This window comes from Erpetoichthys calabaricus, chromosome 7 (assembly GCF_900747795.2).
Source record: "Erpetoichthys calabaricus chromosome 7, fErpCal1.3, whole genome shotgun sequence".
NCBI classification, from domain to species: domain Eukaryota; kingdom Metazoa; phylum Chordata; class Cladistia; order Polypteriformes; family Polypteridae; genus Erpetoichthys; species Erpetoichthys calabaricus.
The window spans coordinates 164,613,220-164,635,361 of NC_041400.2; the positions used below are offsets into that span (position 1 = coordinate 164,613,220).

At 39.5% G+C, this 22,142-nt stretch overlaps 1 protein-coding gene across 3 annotated transcripts in view; it reads left to right on the forward strand.

Annotated features, from left to right (window-relative positions):
* The window catches only part of fcho2 (FCH and mu domain containing endocytic adaptor 2), a 144,085-nt gene that overhangs the window by 55,552 nt on the left and 66,391 nt on the right, over window positions 1-22,142 (forward strand). For all 3 annotated transcript variants that reach the window (XM_028805664.2, XM_028805663.2, XM_028805665.2), the window contains exons 3-5: window positions 14,773-14,847; window positions 14,944-15,085; window positions 17,339-17,491. In XM_028805664.2, coding sequence (XP_028661497.2) covers window positions 14,773-14,847; window positions 14,944-15,085; window positions 17,339-17,491 — 370 coding nt within the window. The remainder of the gene's footprint in view (window positions 1-14,772; window positions 14,848-14,943; window positions 15,086-17,338; window positions 17,492-22,142) is intronic.

A 22,142-nucleotide genomic window follows, 5' to 3' on the forward strand; every position in this document is an offset into this window, starting at 1 on the left:
CACAGGGCCATGTAGGTTTGGATTTTTTTTTCTCCCTAAATAATAAAAACCACCATTTACAAACTGCATTTTGTGTTTACTTGTGTTATATTTGACTAATGGTTAAATGTGTTTGATGATCAGAAACATTTTGTGTGACAAACATGCAAAAGAATAAGAAATCAGGAAGGGGGCAAATAGTTTTTTACACCACTGTATCCTTGGCCAGTTTCACCCATTCCTCTTTGCAGCACCTCTCAAGCTCTATCAGGTTGGATGGGAAGCGTCGGTGCACAGCCATTTTAAGATCTCTACAAAGATGTTCAATCGGATTCAAGTCTAGGCTCTGGCTGGGCCACTCAAAGACATTCACAGAGTTGTCCTGAAGCCACTCCTTTGATATCTTGACTGTGTGCTTAGGGTCGTTGTCCTGCTGAAAGATGAACCGTCGCCCCAGTCTGAGGTCGAGAGCGCTCTGGAGCAGGTTTTCATCCAGGATGTCTCTGTACTTTGCTGCAGTCTTCTTTCACTTTATCCTGACTAGTCTCCCAGTCCCTGCCACTGAAAAACATCCCCACAGCATGATGCTGCCACCACCATGCTTCACTGTAGGGATGGTATTGGCCTGGTGATGAGCGGTGCCTGGTTTCCTCCAAACGTGACGCCTAGCATTCACACCAAAGAGTTCAATTTTTGTCTTATCAGACCAGAGAATTTTCTTTCTCATGGTGTGAAAGTCCTTCAGGTGCCTTTTGGCAAACTCCAGGCGGGCTGCCATGTACCATGTGCCTTTTACTAAGGAGTGGCTTCCGTCTGGCCACTCTACCATACAGGCCTGTTTGGTGGATTGCTGCAGAGATGGTTGTCCTTCTGGAAGGTTCTCCTCTCTCCACAGAGGACCTCTGGAGCTCTGACAGAGTGACCATTGGGTTCTTGGTCACCTCCCTGAGTAAGGCCCTTCTCCCTCGATCGCACAGTTTAGATGGCCGGCCAGCTCTAGGAAGAGTCCTGGTGGTTTTGAACTTCTTCCACTTACGGATGTTGGAGGCCACTGTGCTCATTGGGACCTTCAAAGCAGCAGAAATGTTTCTGTAACCTTCCCCAGATTTGTGCCTCGAGACAATCCTGTCTCGGAGGTCTACAGACAATTCCTTTGACTTCATGCTTGGTTTGTGCTCCGACATGAACTGTCAACTGTGGGACCTTATATAGACAGGTGTGCGCCTTTCCAAATCATGTCCAATCAATTGAATTTACCACAGGTGGACTCCAATTAAGCTGTAGAAACATCTCCAAGATGATCAGGGGAAACAGAATGCACCTGAGCTCAATTTTGAGCTTCATGGCAAAGGCTGTGAATACTTACGTACATGTGCTTTCTCAATTTTTTTATTTTTAATAAATTTGCAAAAATCTCAACTTTTTTCACGTTGTCATTATGGGGTGTTGTGTGTAGAATTCTAGGGAAAAAAATGAATTTAATCCATTTTGGAATAAGGCTGTAACATAACAAAATGTGGAAAAAGTGATGCGCTGTGAATACTTTCCGGATGCACTGTATATCTTTATAGCAACTACAAAATCCAAACTGAGGGATTTTGACAAGGTCTTTCTTTTTTCCAAGCAATATCTCTAATTAGAATAAAGTAAATTACATGTTTTGATAAGAGGTTATATTTAATGCTAAGCTGTTCAAAACATGTAAATTTATTTATTATTATGCAAATCTCTAAATGTTGAAATACTGACAATATTCCATATGTTAAATAATATGTACTTTATGAATAGATGAAATATATATATTTGCCTTAATTATAAGGGTGGAATTGATAGTAAAACCTTTGCCTTCAGATTTCCACATAGTTGTCAGTAATTAATAGTAACTGATGAACAGCTCAAGGTATAGAGGTAGGAATTCATACAGGATTTCCTCTGCATGGCTAAACAAACCAGTGCAAGTTTTGTCTCTTTCTGATTCCTACTATAGTCTCATAATACATATGTTTGCAACACAATGAAATCTAAAGTTTGGTAGTGTATTGAACTTTTCTCTCTGCTGTAGCTCTTTGAAGAACTATTGTTAGTTTTATTTTGTCCATTGCCTTTTTGCATACCAAATAATCAATGTTTCTATTGTGTCCAGTATCTTAAATGTCAGTTTCTTAATATAATGTATATTGGAATGCACTGACAAAATATATTACAATTTCAGGAAGGTATTAGTTTTAACAGTGTTAATTCTGCCAGGTAATGTGAGATGAATACGTAGCCAGTTGATGATGTGTTGGTTGACTCATTTAGGCAGGTTACCAAAGTTATATTTGAATAGGGCTTGACATAATTTCTTAGCTGTGATTCTTTGGTATGTGAACTGTTGTGATACAGTTAAAGAAGATTGTTCATGTTTAAGATGACACACATAGCTATTCACAGGAAATAATATGGCCATATTTAGGTTAATCTTGAGTCAAAAATTTTGTAGAATGCATTTAGTACACGTGGATGTGATAAGCTATCAAAAACTTTTTCCTTTTCCATAAAAGGGTTCTTCTTTTTTCCCCTTCTGTTTTATTTGGGGAGGGGGAACAATAAATGGGAGCAGACAAATAACTAAATAAATACAGTAATCCCTCGCTATATCGCGCTTCGCCTTTCGTGGCTTCACTCCATCGCGGATTTTATATGTAAGCATATTTAAATATATATCGCGGATTTTTCGCTGCTTCGCGGGTTTCTGCGGACAATGAGTCTTTTAATTTCTGGTACATGCTTCCTCAGTTGGTTTGCCCAGTTGATTTCATACAAGGGACGCTATTGGCAGATGGCTGAGAAGCTACCCAGCTTACTTTTCTCTTTCTTTTGCGCTGACTTTTTCTGATCCTGACGTAGGGGGATTGAGCAGGGGGGCTGTTCGCACACCTAGACGATACGGACGCTCGTCTAAAAATGCTGAAAGATTATCTTCACGTTGTGATCTTTTGTGCAGCTTCTTCCTGAAACGACATGCTGCGCGGAGCTTCGCATACTTAAAAGCTCGAAGGGCACGTATTGATTTTTGATTGAAAAACAAACTCTGTCTCACTTTGTCTGCTCCTGACGGAGGGGGTGTGAGCTGCCACCTTCAACAGCTTTGTGCCACGGTGCTTCGCATACTTAAAAGAAAAACAGCCCTATTGATCTGTTTTCTTTTCTCTCTATCTCTGTGACAGTCACTGCACCTGACAAGCACTCCTTTGAAGAGGAAGATATGTTTGCATTCTTTTAATTGTGAGACGGAACTGTCATCTCTGTCTTGTCATGGAGCACAGTTTAAACTTTTGAAAAAGAGACAAATGTTTGTTTGCAGTGTTTGAATAAAGTTCATGTCTCTCTACAACCTCCTGTGTTTCTGCGCAAATCTGTGACCCAAGCATGACAATATAAAAATAACCATATAAACATATGGTTTCTACTTCGTGGATTTTCTTATTTCGTGGGTGGCTCTGGAACGCAACCCCCGCGATGGAGGAGGGATTACTGTACATAAATTTAAAAAAATGGGGACAAATAAAGCTCCATCTGTCTGCCTGTCTAATTAACTAAGTATGAATGGTTTCTTTCTTGTTATAAATGTGCCTATCTATTTATTTATCAGAGATAATTATTTGAATGTATTTGTGGAGGCTCTTGCAAAACTGCAGGATCTACAGAAGTGCCCAGTTTGTGAATTCTGACCACACATTTGTTGTTGCTATTCTTAGGATCCAGCTTAGGTCCAGTAGGTTACCACCTACTAGGAAAATAAGCCTGGACTTGGCCAGACTCCAAGACCAGGCTGTTTCTAATGAGTTTGCACGTAGTTTGTGTGAGGAACTTTCAGATTTGGGTATAACTGCCGATCCTAATGTGTTGTGGGAAACCTTCCATGACCAGACCCTGAAGGTTGTTGAGGGTTGTGTTGGTGTTACCGGTGTTCCCAGAAGGAGGTGTTTCATTTTGCAGGGCACCCTGGATATTATCGAGAGGAGTCGCAGCGCATGGCTCAATGGCAACTCTGGTCTGTACTGGGAACTGAGAAGGATGGCTGCGAGAGCTCTGAGGGCAGATGAAGAGGCATTTGTTAGAGGAATCTGTGAGCAAGTGACACACCATCTGTGGTGTAGCGACCCACATCATGCTTACAGAGGAATTCACATCTGAATCTGTTCCTCGGAGAGTCGCAGTCAGGGCAGCTGATGGAACGGTCCTTCCGGATGACACTGCAGTTGTGACCCGCTGGACTGGCTACTTTGAGCAGTTGTTCAAAGCTGATCCTCCGGCTAGGACGTTGGATATCTCTGGGTCCACAGTTCTTGAGGCTGATCCTCCAATTAGCTGTGAACCACCCAATCTCACTGAGATTGCACAGGTGGTGAACCAGCTGTCTGGGGGGGAGGCTGCATGGATCTGTGGTATCCGGGGTGAACTTCCCCAGGCTGGTGGTAAGGCTGTCCTCCTGGCATTTCAAGCAATCTTTGCTTCCATTTGGGAGACTGGCATTATCCCAGCTGACTGGTAAACGGGACTTGTCGTCCCTATCTGGAAAGGGAAGGGTGATTGCCTAGATTGCAGCAACTACAAGGGGATAACACTGCTTACGGTGCTGGGTAAGGTCCTTGCTAGGGTTGTCCTCAATAGGATCCGTGGTCACTTGCTCACCTACCCTAGACCAGAACAGTCTGGTTTTACGCCTAAGAAGTCTACCATCGACCGCATCCTGACACTGAGGGTTCTCATGGAGCGCAGATGCGAATATCAGCAGATTTTCTTTGCAGTTTTGTTGATTTTCACAAAGTGTTCGACTCAATTGATCGAGCTGCCGTGTGGGACATCCTGAGGGCTTGCAGGATCCCCTCGAGGTTGCTGGATATCATGGCCATCCTGTACACTTGTACTGTGAGTGCTGTGCAGAGTGGAGTCAGGACCTCTGCGTTTTTCCCAGTTGATTCTGGGGTTCGTCAGGGGTGTGTTCTTGCTCCTACTGTGTTCAATGCTTGTATAGACTGGGTGTTGAGCAAGGTCGTGGGGTCCAGCGGCTGTGGGGCATCTGTAGGTGAAGAAATTTTCATGGATCTTGACTTTGCTTACAATGCTGTGATCTTCGCGGAGTCAATGGAGGCTCTGTTCGGGGCGCTTAAGAGACTGAGTGAGGAATCTAAGTGTCTGGGCTTGTGAGTGTCCTGGATAAAAACAAAGATCCAGGCCTTTAATAACCTCTTGGGCACAGCCATCAGCAATGTGTCTGTGTGCGGAAAGAGTGTCGACCTTGTTGAGTGGTTCACTTACCTTGGCAGTGACATTCATGTCTATGGTGACTCTTCCTACGAAGTCAGTAGACGGATTGGGAGAGCATGGGGGGGTCATGAGGTCACTGGAAAGGGGTGTGTGGCGCTCCCGATATCTATGCAAAAGGACGAAGGTCCAAGTCTTTAGAGTCCTGGTGCTTCCTGTCTTGCTATGTGGTTATGAGACATGGATTCTATCCAGTGACCTGAATTGACTTTCTGTCAAATGAGCGGTTGCTCATGGAGTCCCGAATGAGGCACATTACCTGCATTGTGAGGGAGCATCAGTTACGGCACTATGGCCATGTGGCACGTTTCCCCAAAGGTGATTCTGCTCATAAGATCCTCATTGTTGGGGACCCGAGTGGCTGGACCAGGCCAAGGAGTCGCCCACGTAACACCTGGCTGCGGCACATAGAGGGTCATTTCCGGAGGGTGGGACTGGACTGCGTGTCTGCCTGGTTGGTTGCAAACCGGGATTCCGAGTTGTTTTGTCATGTAGGGGGTGTTGCAACGCACTGTACCAGTGCATGCTCCCCAACTTGACTTGACTTGACTGTATGTTTAGTGTAGGAGAAGTGTACTGGGGGAGTAGTGGTGGAGTCATTTTTTTGTGAAATTGTTGCTTTTTTATTAACTGTATAATATTGATGTGTCGTGTTTTCTATTATTGAGCAAAATAAAGTTTATTTAAAAAAAATCTCTCTTATCGACCAACCGACCAAACTTGATGCCTTTCTTAATGTTTTTTTAGGACCTTTCCCCTAAAGGAATATTCTACTCAAAAATGTATTTTTTATGTTATTTACTTAGTGTGTTTAAAGGATGACGATAAAGTTTGTGATATAATACAAGCCAATTCTGTACAATGGCAAAAGATATGAAAAATATCCAAGGGGAATAAAGATATCTGTCATTACTCATGTTTCTTAATCCACATTTATTATTGTTTGCTGTTGTACAGCATTAGTCACCTTGGCTTGTATTATATTGTAAAAGTTCATTCTCCATGAAAACATGAGATTAAAAGTTCTTGTCAGTCATCACTACAAAACATGCAAGTAACATAAAAAATGTTTGGGTGGAGTTTTCCATTAATATGACTTGCTCATGTGGTCATTATTTAAAAGCCTAAATATGTGAGACTGGCACAACCACAACATTTATTTCTATACCACATTTTCATGAAAAACCTATAGCTTAAAGTGCTTTGTCAAGAAATTAAAGAAAAAGTTTACAATGACAGAGATTTAATCGTAGGCGCCTTTCTAAACACTCAAGGACACTGAACAAAGAGTAAATAAAAACTATATTATAAAAAAAAACTAAAAATACAAAAACTAAAATCAGACAGAGCAATCATAATCAAAGAGAAAAAGCAGTCTTAAACAGATGAGTTTTAAGTTTAGATTTGAAAAGTGAGAATGAATCATTATTTCCAAGCTTGGATGGTAATGAGTTCCAAAGCTGGGTAGCAGAGCAACCTTAAGTGTGGAAATAAGAATTGTTTTATTCTGTTCCAATTTGCTCCATGCTGAGTATACTCAACCAGCTTATAACTGGTGATTCAGTATTTTTAATTATTTCAGCACTGTGGTACCCAGTGGTACTAGGCTGTCAGAATTTTTACTCTGTTAGATCCACAAACAGAAGCAGTGGGGGCACTTAGTGTGTCTTTCTATGGCTAAATCTTGCTAAAATGCTGCTAGACAAACCATGCAAATATGCACGAAAAGTAACCAATATATGAAAAAAAATTTAAATAAATGTTATAGATGAAATAATTAATTTAGTTCCAAAGCCCCTTGTTTATAGCTTGTAATTATGAATGTGTCTTTCACTTAATGGCATTTTTCCCCAAAGTACACACAGCCTGGCCAAAAAAAGTCAAATACTTTAATATTTTGTTGAACTGCCTTTAGGTTTGATTATGGCGTGAATTCATTATGGTGTTGTTTCGATGAGCTTATGCAACATATCAACAATTATTTTCATCCATCTTTACATTATTTTTTCCCTAGGATCCTGGATTGGTGACAGGAAAGTCAAACCTTTCTGTAAAGTCTTCTCCACCACAACCCAAAGACATTTGGTGTGTTAAGATCATGACTCTCTGCTGGCCAATTCATGTGTGAAAATGATTCTTCATGCTCTCTGAAGCATTCTTTCACAATTTGCGCTCTTGGCATTGGTATTCCTGCGATGTTATTGTGGAAAAATATCTATTGATAGGATAACCTGGTCATTCAGTAGATTCAGGTACTCAGCTGACTTAATTTTATTGCTGCATAATGTTGCTGGGCCTAGACAAGACCAATTAAAGCAACCTCAGATCATAATACTGCCCCAGAGGCTTGCACAGTGAGCACTATGTATAATGGGCCGATTGCTTTTTGTGCTTCCCTCCTTATCTTGATGCAGCCATCACTCTGGAATAGGGTATATATGGGCTCGTCAGACCAATGTTAACATTTTTTCATTGTTCCACAGTCCAATCTGTGTGCTCTCTAGCAAACTGTTATTTACTTCATCCTCAATGTAGCCTAACTAAAAAGTGGTTTTCTTGTGGCCACACTGCCGATTAGTCCTAATCCTGCAAGTTCTTGTCACATTGTGCGTGTGGAAATGCTGTTACTTTCACTATTAAACATTAGTCATGAGTTATGATTTGAATTCACCATCTAGTGATCTCCAGCTGCAATCATTCAAGATTTTTTTCTGACCACATTTCTTCTGCAAAGTTGATGGTTCACCATTATCCTTCCAGGTTTTAATAATGAGTTGGACAGTTCTTAACTCGGTTCCATTAACTTCAGCAATTTACTTACTTGTTTTCTTTGTTTGATGCAGGCCAATAATTTTCCCCTTTGTAAATGCAGCATAATCTTTTCTGCAACCACAGGAAACATCTTCAAATATGGCTGTTTAAGAATTGAGAAGCCACACACTTTATCGGTTACAGTTAAAGGAATTATTACTAGATAAAACCCATAATCACTGCAGTAAAGATACCATTATTGACTCTTACTTTAAGTATTTGCACATTAAAATTCAAACAGCAACCTTTTTTTTTTGCCTAGGCAGTATATTTAAAATAGAACTTTTTCATGTCTGTGTGTCAAAGTTGCAATACTAACAAGCATACGTTGCATATATAAAACTTGCAATCAATAGGTTTGTTAGTATATCTTTAAACTGTAAAATTTTAATGATGATGCAAACACTTACCATTGGAATCTGTCAAATTAGAGAATACCGGGGCATATATAACTACAGAATGTGCTAACAATGACAAAACTGATGTTAAACTAATTTTCTATATAATGAAACACTAAGGTCAGAGTGTCCAGTCCCTCAGAATAAGCTGATTGGTCAGTTTGACTTTAGTGACGCAAGAAAAGAGGAAGTGCGAATGTGAAATGCGCAAGGAGGAGTAAAGGCACATAAATCGTGTTGAGAGAGTTGCCTTCAAAGACAGCAAGTGTAAAACCAAACAGGATATATGAAAGGCACCTTGAAAATAATGAGAGTTTGAGATGCAGGTTTTACCAGAATGTGCTTGAGAGAAGAGATGTTCACATACGTGCAAATACAAGGGAAAGGGGCAGGAGGTAGCAGATATTTTTTAATTATTCTGTTGCCTGTCTTTGAAAGTTTTGGTGGCTAGTTTAACATAAATTGAGAATGAGACAGCAGTTAGCCTTATCAGAACACGGTCCATTAACCATCACATGCTCAATAAGCTAAAAGACAGTGGCTCTCTACAGCTTAAGCTAGGAAAGGATAGAAGACATTATACAGTAGATTTAATTTGTTACAAACCATGTATTCTGTGGTAAATTGTAACGTGAAACAAAAAGTATGTTAATTCATAAGCTTTTTTTTCCATTTGGTATGTGTCTTCTTTCATTGTTTACTCTATTACTATTTGTATTCCGTGTATTGTATCTTTGTGCCAAAAAGTCACTCTCTATGTGGCTGGGGCAGCTCTCACTCATTCCTTTTAAATGAAGGACATGCATTGTTCTTCGTACAATGGCCCATAGACACTGCACAGAATGATTTAAATTAGATGTGATATCGCCATAAGATGAGTCACAACTTGTGGAGTACTGTATACTGCATTTTATAGTGGATGAGATGGAAAAGAATTTGCCTAGAATCAACTAGAACTGAACTGTGGCTATCTGCTATAGTTTAATATGCATCACACATATTATTGCTTCTGCATACCAAAAACATGATTCTGATTCTGATTATTATTTTTTTATTTTTTTTTTTTCCCATTATTACAGGACTGTAGATGTTTAGAATCTACTCCAACAACATCTAGTACAAGTCAGAAAGCATCACTGGATTAGGCATCTGTCCAGCACAGTACACACTATTCCACACACCCACACTACCTTTTCCAGGGCTTGTTTAGTTTTACCAATAAACCTAAACTGTAAATCTTTTGGAATTTGTGTGGATACTGGAGTACTTGAGAAAACCTACGCAGATGCCAGGAGAGAGTGCAAATTGCCTAGCCAATCCTACAGAAGAGCAGCTTTGAATTATGTAAAGAATATTTTCTTTATGTTTACAATTTTTGAGCACACTTTCTTGGAAAAGATCTTTGTGTTCTGTGACTTTCCATATATATATATATATATATATATATATATATATATATATATATATATATATATATATATATAAAATATAAATTTGCAGCCAGATGGTTTGCATCTATATAGCAAAGGAGTACAATTTTTCCATAACAATGGAACTATGCCCAGCTTACTCATGTGACCAAATCATACTAAGAGAGAATAATACCCTGCAGAGAGAGCTAACTTACTTTCTGATGTATTTCAGCAGAAGATGCAAGAATTGATGGGATTCTTGTAATTATTTGTTAATTTCATTATAGTTCCATGTACTATTTATAGAAAGCAAAACAAAAAAGAATGTTCTAAGCTGATAACACATTGATTATGTATTGTAGGTTCATCACTTTTAGAATTGCCTTTCATACTTGATTTTTTACCAGTCAGTTGCTTCAAAAATTCATATACAGTATTTGTTTTTTTATTTCAGACGCTTGTGTCTCATTAACAGATTTATAAGAGCAGAAAAATAATGATAGTCAAACAATAGGCCTGTTAATTAAAAGCACATAATGTAACAAAAAGCAAAAGTTACTTTTTGCCTCAAGATACTAATTTTGCTCTGTTAACCAGTATCTTGGTTTTTGTATCTATTATTCTTGCTAATGTATATTATATGCATCCTTGCTAACACAGTTAATTTCAAGGCAGCATTTTAATTTAGCATGCACAAAATTTAGTTGCGGGTAGGAAAACCACAGCATCTGGAGAAAAAGAAAACAGACGTGAAGAATATGTACATTCACCGGACACATTATTAGGTACACCTGTTCACCTGCCTGGTCTAATCAGCCAGTTGCATTGGCAGTAACACATTGCATTTAGGCATGTAGACATTGTCAAGACAAAGTTTAATCTAAGCATCAGAATGGGGAAGAAAGCTAATTTTAGTGACTTCAAATGTGGCATGGTTGTTGGTGTCAGATGGCACGGTCTGCTGATCTACTGGGATATTCACGCACAACCATTTCTTCAGTTTACAGAGAATGGTCCGAAAAAGGGAAGATATCCAGTGAGCATCAGTTCTCTGTGCAAAAATGCTTTGTTGCTACCAGAGGTCACAGGAGAATGACCGAACTGGTTTGAACTGATAGAAAGGCAACAGTAATTCAGATAACCACTTGTTACAAGTGAAGTATGCAGAAGAACATCTCTGAATGCACAACACATCGAACCTTGAAGCAGATGGTCTACAGCAGCAGGAGACCGAGACCACACTGGGTGCCACTCCTGTCAGCTAAGAACAGGCAACTGAAGCTACAATTGGCACTGACTTGCCAAAATTGAACACCGGAGGATTGGAAAAACATTTCCTGGTCTGATTAGTCTCGATTTCTGTTGTGGCATTCAGATATTAGGGTTAGAATTTGTTGTCATTAACATGAAAGCATGGATCCATCCTGCCATGAATCAACAGTTCAGGCTGGTGGTGGTGGTGGTGGTGGTGGTGGTGTAAAGGTATGGGGGATATTTTCTTGGCACACTTTGGGCGCCTTAGTACCAATGGAGCATCATTTAAATGCCACAGCCTACCTGAGTATTATTGTTGACCATGTCCATCCCTTTATGACTGCAGTGTACTCATTTTCTGATGGCTACTTCCAACCGGATAACGTGCAAAGTCAGAAAGCTCAAATCATCTCAAACTGGTTCCTTGAACATGATAATAAGTTTACTGTACTCAAATGGCCTCCACAGTCACCAGATCTCAGTCCAATAGAGCACCTTTTGGATGTGGTAGAACGGAGATTGACATCACGGATGTGCAGCTGACATATATGCAGCAACTGCTTGATGCTATCATGTTAATATGGACCAAAATCCCTGAGGAATGTTTCCAGCATCTTGTTGAATCTATACCATGGAGAATTAACAGCAATTCTGAAGGCAAAAGGGGGGTCCAACCAGGAACTAGCAAGGTGTACCTAATAAAGTGGCTGGTGAGTGTAAATGGCACACAGACAGGGATTGGGCCTGCATTCCAACCTAATCTTCCTTATCTATAAAACTAGGGGGCTTCGCTCGCCAACCCCTGGTGTTGGGTAACGCGAAATCTATCTATCTATCTATCTATCTATCTATCTATCTATCTATCTATCTATCTATCTATCTATCTATCTATCTATCTATCTATCTATCTATCTATCTATCTATCTATCTATCTATCTATCTATCAAATCGTTCGATGTATGCATGAGATACATTAGAGTGTAAAGGTGTTGATGATGCATATAGGAAGTAAAGAACGTATTGTATGGTAAATCACAAAGATTTATTGGAATATCTCTTTATATACAATATTTGTAGTAAAGATGGTTTGTTGTCCTTGAATGAGTTTTCCTTGGTTTGGAGTATTTATAACTTTAACTTTAATGTCAGATGAACGCCGAACTCATGAGAAGGCTACATAAAGTTGTCCATGTTCAAATACGGGCTCAGAGAGGTATATGCCAACTTTGTCCATGGTCTGTCCTTGGGATTTGTTGATTGTCATGGCAAATGCAGGTTTAATGGGAAATTGGCGTTGCCTAAGTGTAAATGGTAATTCAAGGGCAGAACTTGTAAGGTCAATTCTAGGAATTAAAACAGTATTGTTAGTATGTGATCCTGTAAGTATTTTTGCTTCAATAACATTGTTTGTCATGGTGTTGATGACTAAACGTGTACCGTTGCATAAACCTTGTTTAGTATTAAGGTTTCTCAATAGCATGACAATTGTTCCGATTTTAAGGTTAAGATTGTGTTGTGGTAATCCGGCTGGGTTAATAGTGTTCAGATATTCTAAGGGGAAATTAAGATGTTCAATCTCATCTTCAGAATCAACTTTGTCAGTACTTAGAAAGAGGCGGCTTTCTCCAGGAAGTAATGCAATGACTTGGTTATTTATGTGATCAATATCAGTATTCTTTGGACATAATATAACCCGTTGCGTTAACAGTGGTATCTGGTCTATTGTTTTGGAGCCGTGAGCGTAACTCCATTAGTTCTTCCTTGTTTAGCGTTAGTAATATGGATAATGGATTGCACTTACTGTTAATACGTAGCGTTTTCTGTGGTTGAATTGTTAATAATGTATGATTGTAATGTGATGATTCACTTATGCTGTATAGTTTTCACGTGTGAGGATGACGAACCTTTAATACGGAGTGTCCGTTTATTCTTATTACCCATCAGGTGATGTGCCTGTGTTTTGTGTGGTTGCACTGTTAATATTGTATCACTGTAATGTGATTCAAATATGTTGTGGAGTCCGTATTTGTGGGGTTTCTGTACTATATCATGTTTTTGCTTGCGGGTTATTAGAGGTGCGTGGATCATGCTGTGTAGTGTGTTTGCGTACTATCTTGCGCTTTCCGTACTCTAATTGATTTGTGACCCTTTCTGGACTCCGTAGTCTGTCCCGTTTTACTCTGGGGTGGCGTATTATGTTGGGTTTGATTTGTGAACCTTTCTCGACTCCGTATTCTGTCCCATTTTACTCTGGGGTGGGGCGCTGACTCCTGTTGTCTGTGTGATTGTATCACTGTAATGTGATTCAAATATGTTGTGGAGTCTGTATTTGTTGGGTTTCTGTACTATATCGTGTTTTTGCTTGCGGGTCATTAGAGGTGCGTGGATCATGCTGTGTAGTGTGTTTGCATACTATCTTGCGCTTCCCGTACTCCAATTGATTTGTGACCCTTTCTGGACTCCGTAGTCTGTCCCGTTTTACTCTGGGGTGCCGTATTATGTCGGGTTTGATTTGTGAACCTTTCTCGACTCCGTATTCTGTCCCGTTTTACTCTGGGGTTGGGCGCTGACTCCTGTTGTTTGTGTGGTTATGTCGTTTGTAGTCTCTATGGACTCCGTAGTCTGTGGGGGGGTTTGTGTGGCACACCAAGCAGCACATTATTCCTAACTTCACTCAACAGTAGTTCCACGCACAATATGGCGGTGACGCCTGCACCTTCACTACGCATTAGTGCCACTCACAATATGGCGGCAACGCCTGCGCCTTCCGTATTATGTCGGGTTTCACCATGATGTGTAGGCGCCTTTGTCTTTCGTACTTTCCCGCGCCTTCCTATACGCGATGTAGGCGCCTGCACCTTCCGGGTCTGCCTCCGCTGTGTGGTATGGACGTTTAACTGTCATTGTTTCCGCCTTTATATTCTGTCCTTCGCTGTGCATGTGTTTCGTGCCTAGGTTTTTTTGAAGCTGTTGCATTCCAGTTTTCATCATCTGTAACCTGCTCTCCATGTGTTTGGCCCCATTCTTTAACCTCTTTATGACGTTTTACTTTGTTTCCTACTCTGTCTTTTATTTCTGACCTCGCTTTATCCTGCTTGCGGCATGTCAGACGGTTCATAGTCTCTCCCGTTTTGCTCTGGGGCGGGGGGGCTTTGTGTGGCGCCTGCGCACATTCGTAGTCTCTCCCGTTTCACTCTGGGGAGGGGGGCTTTGTGTGGCGCCTGCGCACTATGTCTCCTGCGTCCACGGGCAGGTCCCTGCATCCATATCCGGTTTACCATTCTCGTTTAGTAATATGGATATGGATGACACAGCAGTTAGTGCTGATTTAATACTACCATTATGTAAAATTTTATTTTAATACATACATAAAAACTTCTATCTGCAATATGAAGCCAAGCAAAGCTTTGAGTCCTTGTGACTGACATGGAAATGGCTATTGGATGATGGGATATTTGTAATTGCTTTGTATTTATCATATTAGATTTAAATTATGCCCTGTACCTTTATAGATGTTATTTAAACCTAACTGACTTTAAAAATGTACTATATGTTTATGTTGCACATCATATTGAGATGACATATCAGAATACCTTTTATTTTTGCAGGGCTACCATAGAAGAAACATATGCACGGTCTATGGCTAAACTGGCCAAAACAGCTAGCAACTATTCTCAGTTAGGGTGAGTAGTTTTCATACATTCTAATTCATACATTGTATGTAGATTTTCTTTAATCTGTTTAACCCTTTGAGAATAATGTTTTTATATTTTCATTAGGACATTTGCACCAGTATGGGAGGTTTTTAAAACATCTACAGAAAAATTGGCAAGCTGCCATTTAGAATTAGTCAGGAAGCTTCAAGAATTAATAAAAGATGCTCAGAAGTATTCAGATGAACAAATAAAAACACACAAAAAGGTATGTTTTTTACACGACTTAAACTTTAAAATATTTACATACTTCAGACAAATCACCTATGTCCATATATTCAATCTTTGTTCGCCTTTTCGTTATTTCTCCGAGTAATAATTTCTGTTTGCACTAATGCGATGTTTACTTTATATGTTTTGACAATTTCGTTTTTTTCTGCTTTCATATTCTGTATCTTGCTCTGCACGTGTTTCACGCCTACGTTTTTTGAGTCTTTTGAATTCCACTGTTTTCATTATCTCTAACCTGCTCTGCATGTGTTTGGCCCCCATGTTTTTAAACCTCTTTATGATGTTTTACTTTGTTTTCTACTCTTTGTCTTCTATTTCTGACCTCGCTTTGTCCTGCTATTTTTTCAATTACTACTGGTCCGTGATGATTATTTTCCCTTTTTTCGAGTAATAACTTCCTTTTATTTGTGCTAATGCAATCTTTACTATCTTTTTTGATACTGTAGCGACATCCGTGTCCGGCGCGAAAAGAGAAGTAAAAAAAAAACAAAAAACAGACAGACGTAGTAAAGTCTCACAAAAGTTTTACTTGAACAATCAAGAAAAAGAATGCCGACTTCGTAACCCCAAACACAACCTTCTAGCACCCTGTCCAACCCCCTCCTCCTATCCTGGGACCCATCTACTGCATCAATCAATACCATGCTGTCATTTTTCCTTGCTGTACTCCGCCCTTCCTCAATCGAACCTAATAGTCACTCCAAAAAAAAAAAGGCTTCAACCTGGAAGGGATGCTACAATACTTTCAAATTTTCCTGCTTTCATATTCTTTACCTTTCTCTGCATGTGTATTGCGCCATCGTTTTTTTTTTTTGAGACTTTCGAATTCCACTGCTTTCATAATCTCTAACCTGCTCTGCATGTGTATAGCGGCAGCATTTTTGAACGTCTTTATGAAGTTATACTTTGTCTTTTAATTCTGAGCCCGATTGGACTTGCTTTTTTTTCAGTTCCACTTGTTCCGGACTGATTATTACTTTCCTTATTTTCTGAATTTGCACCTAGATTATTCTTTTTCTTTTTCGCATTTTTTTCTCTCCAACGCTTTTGAGTCTCTTTTCTCCGCACTGCTCTTTCTTCTTCACTTAGCCGTTGACGTTTCATCTATAACGTATTGTCCTTAAACGCTTTATATGCGCTGAGAGCCATGGATCTGTATGTGCTCAAAGCCTTGACATGACTGAGTGTTTTGCTGCCCGTGGTCTTATTTGATATTGGTTGTAAGTAGGGCGTGTCTTGCAAGAATCTCATGTTCTATGTCCCCGTGACGGTCCTGGGTCAATCTCTTGGCACAAAGTCTCATGTTTAAGGTCCCCGCGAGACGTTCCGTGGCCAATCTCTTTCCTCTTGCGGGTCTTTTAAGTGACGTGAAGGTCATGTCTCATCTCCCGATTTTTTTTTTTCATGTCTCGATTTTTTTTATAATAGAGATATATATATATATAAATATATATATATATAAATGTGTGTGTGTGTGTATAGTTCTGCATGCTACATGCAGTTCTGATCAAGAAAAAAAGAAACATGCTCCATTTCCATTGCTAGGAACAAGGGCCATTCTGGCAGACTGATTTCATGTGTTTTTTCAGCATAAGCAAGAGCTCTAAAAGAAGCATTCTTTTGGACATTAATTATACCAAACATTATTGACAAATTTTTGTATACTTAACCACACAGAAAATAGTGTTTTTTCTGTTACTGTATAGGCTTTGCTTTGATTCCAATCTACATTTAATAACTGTAACTTAATTAAAAAAGAAAGCCTTACACTAAACAAAATCATTCCAGACAACTAAATTGGTTGTTCATAAAAGTTCATGTAGTTGAAATAGTTATGGTGTTATCTGTGAGATAGAAGATATCTTTTGAAATGTAATAGAAAAATTGTTTTCTGCATGGAAGTAAGGACTTCTTCACATAGCAGAGCAAGCGTCAAAGTCATGCACTTGAAATGGAGACCTTGATAACCGCTGTCTAATACTGAGATTGAATAATATCGTTAGGCCAAGCGAAAGAGCTTATAGACTTAATGGCAAACTGATTTTAATTTTTAATGTTCAGAATTATTTTTAATACAGTTATTGTATTTTTATTTAGCAGTTTTTCTTATTGTTAGTTTACAGGTACAACACAATGCATAATGTTTATATTCCCATGACATATTTTGATCCAAAATGGAGAGAAAATATTTTATGTTATGTCTACCTTTTTATTTAAACTTTGCTAACAGACAAAGGAAGAAGTATCAAGCACTCTGGAATCTGTGCAGAATATACAGAGCATCACTCAGGCATTACAAAAATCCAAGGAAAATTATAATGTAAAGAGTGTAGAGCAGGAAAGACTGAAGAAAGAAGGAGCCACGCAAAAAGAAATTGAAAAGGTAAAAACCATATGAGCTTAATTGATATACATGAAATGGTACAGGTTTTAAGAGTTATATATACAATTTAATTATTGAAGCCTGCTAAAGTTGTAGGCTTTTTTATTTTTTTTTTATTTTTAATTTTAGTGTGAAATATGTTCATTTACTCAACAGTTTAATTTGGTCAGCTGTCTAAGTGAGTAACTAACAGAGCTATTTATTTTTCCCACAGGTAATATGTATGCTGGATAACTTTACTATTTAAATATAGTATGTTAAGTGGTAATTTAGAAATGGTGTTAAATGTTTACACTGATTCCTGTTATCTAATATTACATTTTATCTAATGATATGAAAACATTAATTGTGACAAATATACAAAAATAAAGGGTATCAGGAAGTAGGCAAAACCTTTTCATAGAACTGTGTGTGGAATCTCAGGTCAAATCATTGACTATTTTTTTTATTATTGTTATCTTGTTGCTTGTACGTTATAACTTAGACTAATTAATATCTTTGACGTCAGGATTGTTTTACCACAAGCTAGATTTGGTTAAGAGTTACAGTGACTATATGTCAAATTTGACAGACACAGCCACCTTTTCCATTGTGTTAAACAATTTATTGTGCCTAAAACATTTACACTGCAGCAAGGAACCAGCTGAACTATAAAGGGGTAATTATTGAGAAAAGGTTAACAGTAATTAAAGTGTGGAATTGGTGGTTATGTATCCTAGCTTGGCTCTAAACAATAAAATCCTTTACCCCTTGCAAATCTAAGAGCAATGTGGGGTACCACCACCGTAGTCAGCCAGTCTTCCACACAGAACTGAAGAGATTTGTTAAACAAGATATCCCATAATATTCAATGCTTGTAATATTTTCAAGTGGATACCGTCCAGCTTTATTTTTTGCCCTTCCCATTCTGTAGCCTTTTAACCCCTGCAGTTACTTCAGCAACAGAAACAAATCCATTTCCCACCAGTAATTCTGGCACTGCTATCTAAAATGGAAGCTGTATTCACGTAGTTTGTGAGCTCCTTAAAGTGCTCCTTCCACCTTGTGATGAGATATTCTCACCAGTGTCAACGCTGCCATGCTGCGGCAAAGAACCGCCTTAGTGACGCTATACCTATTCTCTACCCGTGTTTTTAAATGGTTTTCCCTAATGTGTCTGAGGCTGTCTCAAAGTCAGCTTTTTGTGGCCTCATTCAGTCTGTTTCATAAATGGTCCTTTGCTTCTGCTACTTCCTTGATATGCTAGTGCCTTTTAGTACTACAAAGAGATAAGATTGCACTGAAGGCTTTATTCTTTAATGGTTTTGCTCACAATTGATGTCCACCAGTGAGCACTCTCATTGCTGCCATTAATAATAAATAATAATAATACTTTTTATTTATATAGCGCCTTTCCCATGCTCAAGGCACTTACAGAATATAATAAAGAACGGCAGCGTATACAGTATATAGCATTGTACAAACCAGATAAAAAAATAAAGAAGATTAAGACAGTGAATTCTGAAAAAAAACAGACAACATAATTGATGGTCTAGCACACACACACACAGGTTACATTAGCATCTTGACAGAGAAGTAAACTGAGAGAAGTGTAATAAAGTCAAGTAGAGCTAAAAGCCTTCCTGAACAGATTAGTTTTGAGTTGTTTTTTAAAAGAATTCATGGAGTCAGCTGATCTGATTAATTTCGGTAGGTCATTCCAGAGTCTAGGCGCTATACAGCTGAAGGCCCAGTCACCCATGGAGTGTAGATTAGTGTGGGGTAGAACAAGATTGCCAGAATCAGAGGACCTTAGTGGGCGGGCAGGCACATAGTGATGGAGTAGGTCACTGATGTAGTTTGGTGTGAGGTTATGTAAAGCTTTGTAGGTTATTAGTAGGATTTTATATTCGATTCTGTAAGACACAGGGAGCCAGTGGAGATGGAGCAGGATGGGTGTGATATGCTCGCTGCTGTTGGTTCGAGTAAGGACTCTTGCAGCTGAGTTTTGAATAAGCTGGAGCTGTGACATAAGATTAGAAGGGGCATCTGCCAGTAGGGAATTACAATAATTGATGCAGGATGTGATAAAACCATGGACAAGTTTCTCAGCATTAGAGAAGGAGAGGAAGGAGCGAACACGGGATATGTTACGGAGGTGAAAGTAAGAAAGTTTCTTAATGTGATTTATGTGGGCGGAATAAAAGAGAGAGGAATCAAAAATGACACCAAGATTTTTTACAGTAGAGGCAGGTCTGATGAGATCACCGCCAAGATGGACTGGGAAGGAGCTCATTTTATTAAGTTGCATTTTAGTCCCAATTTGCAGGAGTTCAGTTTTATTGCAGTTTAATTTTAAAGAATTCTGCTCCATCCAGGTTTTAATTTCACTAAGGTAGGTTGTGAGCTGAGAAAGCTCTAATGAAGTTCCACTTTTAACATTGAAGTAGAGTTGAGTATCATCTGCATAAAAATGATAACTCAGTCCATAGCTATGGATAATATGGCCAAGGGGAAGCATGTAAATACAGAAAAGCAGAGGACCGAGGACAGAGCCCCGAGGGACTCCTTGTGTGACTGGCGCTGAGCTGGATCTGCTGTTGCCAAGACTAACAAACTCTAGCCTATCAGTCAGATAGGACTTGAACCACTGGAGGGCAGTGCCAGAGATACCCAGCATGTTCTCCATTCTGGACAGTAGGATGTCATGTCTTAACAGTGTCAAATGCTGCACTGAGGTCTAACAGAATTAATATGCTGGTTTGTCCAGAGTCTGCTGCCATAAGCAAATCATTGGTTACCCGTAACAGAGCAGTTTCACAGCTGTGCCCCGCCCTGAAACCAGACCGAAAGGGTTCCATCAAATTATTAGAGGTTAGGTAATTGGTGAGTTGGGAAGCTACAACACGCTCAAGAACTTTTGACAGGAAAGGTAAATGGGAAATAGGCCGGAAATTGTTGAGATTGTCAGCATCAAGGCCAGACTTTTTTAACATTGGGGTTACAGAAGCAATTTTAAAAGTGAGCGGCACAGAGCCAGTGTCAAGGGATGAGTTTATTATTGTTGTAACAGTTGGGATTATGGCATGAAGGCAGGATTTAAGTAGTGTGCTGGGGATGGAGTCCAGTACACAAGTAGTCGGCCTCATCTTACAAAGCAGGTTATTAACAAACACAGATGTGACTGGTGAGAACTTAGAGAAGGAGCTGGATGGAGTGGGAAAACAGGGAGAGATATAAACAGATGATGTATTTATGTTAGTTGACTTATTTAGATCTTTAATTTTGTTACGGAAAAAGTGGAGGAATTCCTCACAGACTTCACTAGAAGAGGTAGTTGGACCAGATGCGGGTTCGAGTAGTTTATTAACTACAGAGAACAAAACCCTTGGGTTATTGTGGCCACTTTCTATTATTCTGCCGTAATGGGTGTTCTTGGCAGAAGTTAGTGCTTCTCTGTAAGCTCTTTGGTGGTCAGAGAAAGCCTGGATGTGCACAGTGAGGCCAGTCTTACGTGACATTCTCTCAAGGCGTCGGCCAGCTGCTTTCATAGATCGCAATTCTGAGTTATACCAAGGAGCTGAGCGTTTAAAGGAAACCTCCTTATGTTTTAAAGGAGCTGTTTTATCTAATGCTGAATGAAGGGCTGAGTTATAGTGGTCAACAAGACTATCTAGTGTTGATGGAATAGGTGCAGACAGTAAAAGATCAGAAATGGATCCAGAAAGGATAGAGGGACAGATATTTTCAAGGTTTCTGTAAGAAATTTGTCTTTTACAGGTAAGAGGAGGGAGAGGCAGTGAAACAGTGAAAAATACTGCTTTATGGTCAGAGAGTCCCAAATCAGTGCTGTAAATGTTGGCAACAGATAGTCCAGAAGTGCAGATCAGATCCAATATATGACCGCCAGAGTGGGTTAGAAAATCAACATGTTGTGTCAAGTCAAAACAGTCCAGTAAGGATAGGAATTCATTTCTCACTTTAGATGTGGGGTGTCAATATGGATGTTGAAATCACCAAGTAGGATAATTCTCTGAGAGTAAGAGCTTAGGTGGGTCAAAAGTTCAATCAGATCGGATAAGAAGGATGCATTGTATTTTGGGGGACGATAAAGAACAATGAGTGAGACAGGACCTGATTTCGTTATTAGTTTAAGAGCCAGGCACTCAAAATACAATGGACAGTCAATTGGGATTCGTTTAATGTTTAAGTCTGCTCTGACAATTACTGCAAGCCCACCGCCTTGTCTTGAGCTGCGAGGCTCTGTGTGGAAAGTGAAACCAATTGGAGTCGCCTCTGTGAGAGACGCAAATTCGTTTGGTTTTTGCCAAGTCTCAGTTAAACACAGAATATCAAGTTTGGTGTCAGTGATGAGTTCTGACAGCACCAATGCTTTTCCATTAAGAGACCTCGAGTTAAACAGTGCAATAGTAGTTAATGAGGCTTCTTTCTGCACAGAGCCGCAATCAGGGTTTATTTCCACATAATGCCAATTTGGCACACTGACACTTCTATTTCCAGGGTCATGGGAAGGACGGCGTATTCCTGAGCAAATGCTGCCATTGGTCTTTTCATTCGCAGCCTGGCGGTGGCAGCGACCTGACCCGCGATGTATATATTTCGGCCGTTGCAAAATACCGGCGTCCTTTAGGATGTTCCAGTCAGACTATTT